Source organism: Lactuca virosa, chromosome 6, assembly GCF_052849685.1.
Source record: "Lactuca virosa cultivar CGN04683 chromosome 6, Lactuca_virosa_CGN04683_v6, whole genome shotgun sequence".
NCBI classification, from domain to species: Eukaryota; Viridiplantae; Streptophyta; class Magnoliopsida; order Asterales; family Asteraceae; genus Lactuca; species Lactuca virosa.
The window spans coordinates 113,918,415-113,929,023 of NC_136431.1; the positions used below are offsets into that span (position 1 = coordinate 113,918,415).

At 31.8% G+C, this 10,609-nt stretch overlaps 1 protein-coding gene and 1 non-coding gene across 2 annotated transcripts; one reads left to right on the forward strand and one right to left on the reverse strand.

Moving 5' to 3' along the window:
• Positions 1-6,576: 6,576 nt before the first annotated feature.
• On the forward strand, positions 6,577-9,002 carry LOC145120522 (putative glutathione peroxidase 2). Its single transcript, XM_079056331.1, has 7 exons — positions 6,577-6,790; positions 7,195-7,271; positions 8,010-8,071; positions 8,170-8,288; positions 8,441-8,608; positions 8,686-8,737; positions 8,847-9,002. The coding sequence occupies exons 1-6, from the start codon at positions 6,647-6,649 to the stop codon at positions 8,722-8,724; spliced, it is 609 nt and encodes a 202-aa protein (XP_078912457.1). The 5' UTR covers positions 6,577-6,646; the 3' UTR covers positions 8,725-8,737; positions 8,847-9,002.
• A 77-nt stretch (positions 9,003-9,079) lies between these two features.
• TRNAN-GUU (transfer RNA asparagine (anticodon GUU)) lies at positions 9,080-9,153 on the reverse strand. Its single transcript has one exon. It is a non-coding gene; the product is annotated as a tRNA-Asn (tRNA).
• Between the last annotated feature and the right edge of the window lie 1,456 nt (positions 9,154-10,609).

Below are 10,609 nucleotides of genomic sequence, written 5' to 3' on the forward strand. Positions count from 1 at the left end.
AAGCAATTAGCACAACTAATATCCATATAGATCAGATCTTCAAAATCTATTAGCGAAAGTAATCCCTCATAACCATATTCATGAATTAGAGCGAAACCTTTATCCATATAGATCAGATCTTCAAAATCTATTCAAAATCTATGTTTTCTCTAATTGATAGAAATAAACTATGAACATCAAGAACCCTAAGGGAAACCTATTATAATCGAAATATACATAGGATTAGGGTTACATACCTTCGATTTGTTGTAGTAAACAAATCACTCAATCCCTTGTATTTGTTGGTCGTGGAAAGCTGGCACCAAAAGGATGATGCCTTTAGTGGCTCACACCCAAACCCAAAAACCCTAGAACGAGGAGAGAGGAGATATGAGATATGAGGGAAATTTCGTAGCCATGGTTGTAGGTAATGTGGTGAATGAAAATTACAAGCCAAATGGTCATATTTATAGTTTAGCCTTTTAGGTAACTTGTAGGCAAAGCAAGATTTGAATTAATTAAATAATAGATTTAATACTAATTCAAATTATTTCTTTCTATGCAGCCATGAGGCTTCTAGAAATCCAAGGAAACCCTCTAAAACCGTCCATACCATGGAGGGTTCTAGAATTGCTTTTTTTTGTTCAACTATTGAACAATTAAAATTCACCCCTTGCACCTTTAAGTAATTCCAATTAATCCCGAATTAATTCCATATTAATTTTGATTAACAATTAATCAATTCTAATTGATTTCACATTAATTTATTAATCATATAAATTAACAAATTAATTATTTAACAATTGAACTCCTATTAATTTATTAATCACATAACAAATTAACAAATCAACATTTTTCTCCAATTTGTAACATCTTGTTTTGAGGTACTTTCATTTTTGACCCTTCCATGGAGATTTATTACATTTTGTTCCTTACAATATAAGACTTGTGGCTGGGAGGGGCTAATATTGCCACTTTTGGAATGTTGGGGCGGAGCCACGTACGTTGGGTGTACATTTTGCTTACGGAGGGCATACGAGGTGAAGTCCCAAACCGTAATATTCAGGGTGTGTACCCTATTTATTCTTCATTAACTCTCATCCTTGGTTTTTTTTCATCAACCTCCATCTTCTCAAAATGTATTTGCAACCCTAATCACCTTAAGAGCATTTTGGAGCTTGTGTGTGGGTGTTTTGGTGACGTGAAGAAGAGGGAAGGAAGTAGAGATCATCTTGGAGGAGTGAAGCACCTTAGATCCAGAACCACTTCAACATTTGCCATCACTTGGAGGTATAAAGTTCTCATCTTGGTCACTCCATCTTGTAGATCTAGGCATTTCCTCGTTTAAGTTACTTTTTGTCCCAAAATGGTGATTCTTGAGCATTGTATGTTCTTGACCCATTAAGTCGTCCTTTTAAGCCTTAGGAAGGGTCTTAAGGCATAAAAATGTGGTTTTGATGGTTAGTTTTGCTCCATGCATTCTTTAGAAGGTCTTAATGCATTAAGATGTTGCACTTTGGGGTATTGGGCACTTAATTAACATGCAAAGTCATAAAGTTGGAAACTTTATGACTCTTGGGGGTAATTTAACCTTGGATCTGAAGTTTAGACGTGAATGCTTAATGTATTAAGCACTTAATGGGAAAAATGAGATTTTTGGCGTACACCATGCGTGCGCGGTCCACTCCCCCGTTTTCCAGTCAACTCGAGTACACCCCGTGTACCTCTGGAGTACGCCCAACGTACTCACCCTGAGTTGACTCGGTTGGGTTGACTCGGCTAGGTTGACTCAGTTGAATTGTTAGTTCTAACCAAGTTTTACCAAGGGTAATTTAAGAAATTGTGATTATTTTATTAATGGGAAATGTTGGACATTTAGGACTTGGTTGGAGCCGGTATTCGGGATCAGAGTATTGATCAGTTTTTCGCCAGGCTGTGAAGTGAGTCTTCCTCACTATACTTACGGGTCGAAGACACCAAGGCCGACCCAGTGGATTGGATATCCTGTTATATGATAGTATGTTATTTATGTTGTAGAATCGGTTAGATCGGTATCCTGGTATATAGGATGTTAGCATGCAGTAGTATCTATAGATATGCCTGCCAGTCTGTTAAGTGATTATATGATTATCTGTTGTTAGATATATTTTATTTGTTATATGCATGTCGAGATGGTATGGTGGGGTTGAGACTGTACTACTTTGTGTTGTAAGTCAACAGACCATGACATTCCAACCGTAAGGTTGTGGGCCGGGGCATTCCAACCAGAAGGTTGTGGGCCAGGGGTAATCCAACCAGGAAGGTTGTGGACCCGTTATGTATTGGCCATTCCAACCGTATGGTTGTGGGCCAGGGGTAATCCAACCAGGAAGGTTGTGGACCCTTATCTGCTTGTTTGATATTTTGTATGTGGTGGTACTTTGGGGGAAACTCACTAAGCTTTGGCTTACAGTTTTTAGTTTATTGTTTCAGGTACTTCTGACGATCGCGAGAAGGCGAAGGCGTGACCGTACATATCCTATGTTTTATGGCTTTATGATTTTGTGATACTCTGATATTGATAAACAATTTGGAAACAATGATTTTGTAAATATTTTTGACTATGGGTTGTTTAATTTAAAAGTTTCAATTTGTTGTGATTTTTGAGTCGTTACACAATTAATATATCAATCACATAATATATTAACAAACCATTTCCTCATAATTTCCAAGTAGTTTATTAATCATCTAATAATCTAATAAATTATACTTCTCTCTTATAATATCATTTCTAGCTATTTCTGGTCATGATGACAACCCAAAAAGGACTTTGCTTCTATTTGCAAGTTTATACCAATTTAGTTATGAGTTTAGACACCTTAATCCAACAATAATATGGGTGAGTGGGTGGGGGTAGAATGGGTGTCTATTTTATTTTTTATTGATTACAAATTACTTAAAGAAAAAGAAAAAAAGAAAAAAAATCAAAAGTGCATACTAGTCATTTCACATGAACCAGTGACCATCTTCTCAAAAAGTACAAATATATGAACCTTATTGTTAAAAATAAAACTTTGACTATAGGTGATTTTACAAGCTGATGAATGTCAAAAGTATATGCTTTACAATTTAATTTTTATGTTTACTTGATCAATGATTAAATTGGTATATATCGAGAGTATGTGTTTTACAAGAAGAAAGGGATTTAAGACTTTTCAAGTTAATGAAATAAAGTTATGTAATATTCTGCTTATTTCCATTTTCTGTTATGGACTAGTATGCTATCCTTTTCAAATAATTAGGGCTTAATTGTAATTTACACGACTAATTTGGAAGTAATTGATGTAAGATTTAACCTTAAGGTGTAATTACTCTTAAAATATAGTTAATGTTCAAACTGTGAAAAAAGGAAATAAGTTCTTGGCTTAAACTATCTCAAACCTTTTATTAACCACTATAATGGGTTTGAGAAGAAAAAGAGAGAAAAGCTTGGTGCATTAGAAGAATCAACCAATCGATCTAAGTAAAATTTAGATCTAATGTGTTTAAACTTAAGTTCATGGTGTTTATAAACTTAAGGTATCATTTTGATCCATTATTTTAGTGTTTGTGGTGCCAATAGTTCATTAATGGTGAAAAATCATGAAATTAAGAATTTGGTGAGGTTTTAATGGATTAAATGATGAGATTTAAGTGTTACAATAATGTTTTTGACATTTATGTTTTGATTCCAATCAAAGCAAATAAAATCAAACAAAAGGGTGATGATCCGTACACAATACTTTTTAGCCATACACAACAAATTATGCTTTATATAGTTGTAGAATACAATCGTTTAAAGCATAAATTGTTGTGTACGACTAAAAGTTGTTGTGTACAAATCACTACAAATTTCACAGGTGGTTTTAATGTTAGAAGTGAGTTTTTTTTATGAAAAACCTTGACTTCTTTTTTTGTTTGTTTTCGTGACATGGTGAAATGGTATGGTATGCATGGGGAAATCCCTAGACCATACATGACGCCCTTATATCTTAGGAAGATAAGCATGCATGGAACCAACTTGTCACGAGTCTTTTTAGCTTTTACAACCTTTAATATGAGTGTACACTTATGTTTATTGCCCCAACGGTTTGCCTTATTCAAAGGAAATACTAAAATGTTTGGTACGACTTTCTTCAGAGCCTTCCCAACCCATACAATGATAGGTACGATCTTGATAGAAAATTTTCCATCCTATATAATTTTTGGATAGAAAATCTGAATATGACATATGTGTATACAGTCTTGCTCGATATTTTTCGGTCAATATGGCCTATGGTATGGCTATACCATATGGTACCAAGACCGTACCAAATGTAAGATGTAAAGACTTTATCCTTGTTTTCACGTATGGTTTGTATGAACTTAGGAAAGTCTTTACGGGGCTTTTAATGTATTAAATTGCCAATATTGCTTATTAAAATGGTTACTTATGTATTATACTTATCTGATACTTCTAACAAATGAGAAGACCCTTTAAATGACAAAAGGATTATAAAGATAAGCAAATAAGGTGAGTACATAGTATTTTGAGCACATGTCCATATAAAATGTCTTATTTTCCTTGTGTGCTTTTGTTGATATATGTACCATGTGATGTTTGTTATTATATGTGTAGGTTTCTATATTTACATGTATATAAGTATGATGATTTAAAAAAACAGGACATCTTTTAAAATGACACTTTTGTAACATCTCAAAAGTTTAAATTTCACGACGGTGGGATGTTAAGAATGATAACTAAAGCTTACGAGATATGTTAGAAAAGTCAAAGTCATTGATTGGAATGTAATAAAACGGTGACAATTTTATGAATGACACTAAAGTATTCTCAAATTATCAAAATAGAGTATAAACTATATTTTTATAAGTTACATAATGTATTTAGATGAAATTTATGTATGTAAATGCATGCTTATGCAAGAAGTGGTAAATTTCATAAAGTACATTACTATTATGTTCAAAAGCACAACAAAATGGAGAAAGTACATATATTAATGTTAAGTGTATTTATATGAAAGAATATTATAGTATTGTGTTGAATCATGATATCTTATATATTACGATGATAATGACATAAAAAAATATGAATGAAAGAAAGAATTGGATGAGTTCCAAAGTATATTGCTATTGGGTTTCAAACTATGACAAAAGTATATTCACTAGCGTATTGGTTATTTTCATGCCTCGTATGTTGGAAAAGATGTATGTTTATACATGTCACACACACACACACACATATATATATATATATATATATATATATATATATATATATATATATATATATATATATATATATATATATATAAAGAGAGAGAGAGAGATAGAGAGAGATTTCAACGAGTTAGTATATGCCTGTGATTGAACCCATGACTCAGTGTTAGAAACACTTTGTTAGACATCATGTTAGCTAAGTGGGCTAGCCCCAACTTTATATATATATATATATATATATATATATATATATATATATATATATATATATATATGGATGGTACTGGTACAATATTACATGTGAAAGTACACAAATTTGACAAAAATCAAAAGTATGTTGCTATTTAGTGAAGTTGTGGACAAAACAAGAAATAGATGACAAACACACGAAACCAAAGTACGACACTTGGGTATCGATTTTAGACATTATACAAAGCTTATGTATAGTAGATAAAAGCTTAGTTAGCTCAAATTTATAAGTCTCGAATAATATGTGATTATATTAGATGAATTATGATATGTGAATGATATATAAGGTATCCCACTGAAACTATTATGAAAACCAAGTCTTGGTATACAATATCAGTACTTTTGATATTCCAACATCAAGTTAAGACAAAAATGAATCTGATGCACAATTAATTGGGTCAATCAAATATTAGATGCAAAAGTTATGCCAAACAGAAACTGTCACATGGAATTTATCGGGCCAAGTATACCCAAGAGAGTAGTATCACTCAGAACGCATGTAAGAAAAAGCATTCAAATAGTAGGAATCAATTCATATCACGTGGATGGTGTGATCTCCTTCCCTACACTTTATGTGGATCGCACAGGGTCGAGTATGGGTCAGATTGACCAAAGGTTGAACCATACGATTAAATGGACCATTTTTTTTTTTGGGTTTTTCTCTCATTTACTCTTTAGAAGTTTCATAAATAAAATGTGGGCGACCAATGTAAGAATAATATGTGTCACCATGATGTGATTCAAATGCAAATTAAAGGGCTTTTTTGCATCAATGCTTGGAATCGGAGGTAATTTATGAACTCTAATCGCTCTTTAGATTGCGAAAATTTTGTTATTGAGGTGTAACAAACATAAACCTATAAATCCTTAAGATATTAATTTACATTTGTGTGTTAATTGTCAAATCAGACAAGTAATTAAAGAAAATATTGAGTTTGTATGGATAAATTTTCTAAAACATATCATAGTTGATATCCTGAAAAAATGAAGTTATGTATTGATTGTAACTCATTCCAATTTGAAATTCAAATTAAAAAAAAAATAAATAAATAAAAAAAAATAAATAAAAAAAAATCGCAACAACAACTAAACTTGGGTAAAAGCACACACGAGCTTACTATCAACGAGTCTTGTCACAACTCACAATTTCTGTTTATAAAAAGCACACACGAACTGACTATCAATGGCGTCTACGACAGTCACGAATTTGACACCTTTTCTCCTTGTTGGTCTCGCCTTCGTCTTGTTTTATAGACACCCGTCTTCTTCCATCACCCTAAACATGACTCAAGAAACCCCCAAATCCGTTCACGACTTTACTGTTAAGGTAAAATCACTTCTCTTCATTCCGATATTCTTGTTGTTCTTAAAAAAAATACGATATCTGATTTTGGGTTTTCATGCTTTTCGTTTTCTCTAAATATCCTACAATTCCTGGTTGCAAGGTCAAACCAACTAAATTTTAACTTGAAAATTGATGATCAATTGATCAATTCCTTCAAATTTGATGGGTATACGGCAATCGATTTAAGCCATATAACAGGCCTCACGTATCAATGCAGCTCGGTTTACTTTGACCTCAAGATTCATATCAGTTTTTGATATGAAATTGCTAGATTTGGATTCAAAAAATTCAAACTTTATCTCTTTATCCCCCTTTGAATGGAAGGAATATATATTGATTCATTTTCTTCTCAATTTTTATTGGTTTTATTTAATTCGATGTTACAGGATATTCGTGGAAATGAGGTGCCTTTGAGCTCTTACAGTGGAAAGGTTCTCTTGATTGTCAACGTTGCATCAAAATGGTAAAGAACTTCAATTTCTGCTTCAAAATAGCTCAATTCTCTGATATGTTTGTGGATATTGCAGAGTTTATTGATTTTAAACTTGTTAGTAGCCATTAAATAGAAACTGTTTTGTGTTTTATGTGTAATATTGTAAAGATCTTGGTTCAAAGGTTATATGATACTTGATGAATTGCCCTCATAAAAACATTTTATTAAAAAAAAAAGGTGAAGCAAATCTTGATTCGATGAGATTGATGATTTGTTGGTTCATAGATTGGTATAGAAATTCTTGATTTAGTTCTTGAAAATATCGCATCATTTTGGCAGCATTTATTGTGCCCATGTTCACCATGATGTTATAAATTATAATTAAAACAAATGGATGGTAGTTGAGGGTATCCACATGGATTTTATCTCTTATTTTATTTAATATGTATTTCTACTTTAATACTATTATTATTATCACCATCTACATTCAAAGGAGTCCATATTTGACTTTTGAGGTAAAATGAGTCATCTTTTACTTCTAAATCAACAAGATTTAGTTCCTTTTGTGTTGAAGAAAAGAATTTGTATTTGTATTCAAGAAAGAATTGTTAACTATGTTATTTTAAATATTGTTAAAATATGAATTTGCAGAGTCTGGGGTTTACTTTGCAATTTCTGAAGTTCAATACACTTCAATTATTCAATAATTACAAAATACAACTATTTTTTGGCTAATTTTAATATATCGTCATTTGTTTATTTCAACAGTGGATTGACCGAGTCAAACTACAAAGAATTGAATATATTGTACCAAAAATACAAAAATCAAGGTACATTTATCGTATTATGCATGAAGTAGATTCATATTTACTTTTTTACTTTGACTTTTTCATGGTTTTGATTATGTGACTTTTCACATTGTTGACAGATTTTGAAATCTTGGCTTTTCCTTGCAACCAATTTCTTTGGCAAGAACCAGGGACAAATGAGGAAATTCAGGATACAGTGTGCACTAAATTTAAAGCCGAGTTCCCGATATTTGACAAGGTGTTTTGATGACTTAATTTTCTTTTAAACTCCTCATTATTAGTGTCCTAAGGTGCTTTTAGCTTCGATATCTCAAGAAATTGTTACATTTTTTATCGGATAGAGGGGCGAATTCGTAAATTTTAAGGAAATACATTCTTGGATCATTGCAGGTTGAGGTTAATGGGAACAATGCATCACCCCTATACAAGTTTCTAAAATCAGAAAAAGGTGGATTCTTGGTTGATGGCATCAAATGGAACTTCACAAAGTTTTTAGTTACCAAACAAGGAAAAGTTATCCAAAGATATGCCCCTAAAACCCCACCTCTTGAATTCGAGGTTAGTATTCAAAAAAATCCAAAAGTATTTCCATTTTGGTTACTGAATTCTTGAATTGTTTCTTTGATTCTAAACAGAAAGACATTCAAAATCTGTTGGAATCATCATCTTTTTGAGAGACACAACAAGGTGTGACTAATAAAGATCTTTAAAGTTTTTAACTTTATCATGTTATGCAAGTATTTTTGGGCCAAATGTATGTGTAATCTTGTGAAATTAATGGGTTTTTTCTTTTCAGAAGAAAGAGAATGAGCAATGGGGGATAAGATATAGAGAGAGAGAGAGTTGAAGGTTGTTGTGGGTTATGTGTTTGGTTTATAGTTAGTGAAATAAGCAACACTCTTTCTTACACTTGTAATTGGATGATGTTATAATTAATAATTCAAATTATATATTCTTTTTTTTGTTTAAAAAAAGGGGAAAATATAAATAGCTGTTTGACTTATAACGCAAACATACACACAATAGAATCGCTAGAAGGAGGGCTTGAACCTCCGACCTTGTGGTTAACAGCCACACGCTCTAACCAACTGAGCTATTCCAGCTGATTTGGTTACAAAACATATATATAAAATCATAAAATGGTTAGAAGTTATATTTCAGAAAGTGTATATGTGATTGCTTACTACTATTAATAGAGACAAAATAAAAATTTCTTTTATTTTATTAAAGGAACCGTTTTAATAAAACCTACACCTCTTTATTTAACAAGGAAATGCTCAAATCCATTTTGATTTTCCAAGTTGCTTTTCCTGTCTTCCATATTTTTCATGCCTATTATCAAAGAAAATGGTAAAACCGTGAATAAAAAGTTGAAGAAAGGAAGTGTTTTATATATATATATATATATATATATATATATATATATATATATATATAACATGTGAGGAATATATTGGATGTGGATATCAATATGAGAAATGACATGTCATGAAAATATATTAAGGTATATGTCGCTATAGTACAATCAACTATCGTTATTTATCCGACTTGGTCACTAAAGTATTTTTTCTGCGCAATAAGTCATTAAAATTACAGCTTACCTGTCTATTAAGTCACTTCCGTTAGTTTTTAGCATATTCTCCGTTAACCAGATATTATAAATTACACGAATGGTCCCTATGATTTCAATTTCTTTCGTGGTTGGTCCCATACCAGCATTGTTCATCATCGACATCGCCGCCGTTCAATTCCGGCAACCACCACCCTTCATCTCGGGCAACCTCGTTAACCATTATTCTAACATACGATTACTCACACAAAAGTCTCAATCGATTTTAATTTTTATAAAAAACATAATTTCAACGAGTTTCAATTTTAAAGAATGCATTTAAAATACCAACGTACACATTTTTATTTGCGGCAAGAACCCTATATTAAAAACTGAATATTTTTAATGCAACTATTTCAGCGAGTTTAATTTTAATTTTAAAGAATGCATTTAAAATACCAACGTACACATTTTTATTTACGACAAGAACCCTATATTAAAAACTGAATATTTTTAATGCAACTATTTCACCAAATAATATTTAATGTAATTTGCAAACTTCTACGATGACCCTATTTAGTGATCTAGCATATTTTTGATCGATTTAAGAGATTTAAGTGGTTGAAGTTTCTACAAAATGTATCATATTTCGGGGGGGAGGGGGGCTGCTCGAGGTGAACGTTGGTGGGTGCCGGAAGTGAACGGTAGTGGTGCAGGTGATGAACGATGTTGATAAAAGACCAACCACAAAAGAAATTGAAATCATAGGGACCATTCTTGTAAATTTTAATAACTAGTTAACGGAGAAACTGTTAAAAACTAACGAAAATGACTTAATAGACATGTTAGCTGTAAGTTTAATGACTTATTGAACAAAAAAATACTTTAGTGAACAAATCGGATAAATAACGATAGTTGATTGGGCTATAGTGACATTTAACCAATATATTAATGTGTCATGTTATCAAGTTATCATTCTTAAAAACAACATAATACTTATAAAAGTTATT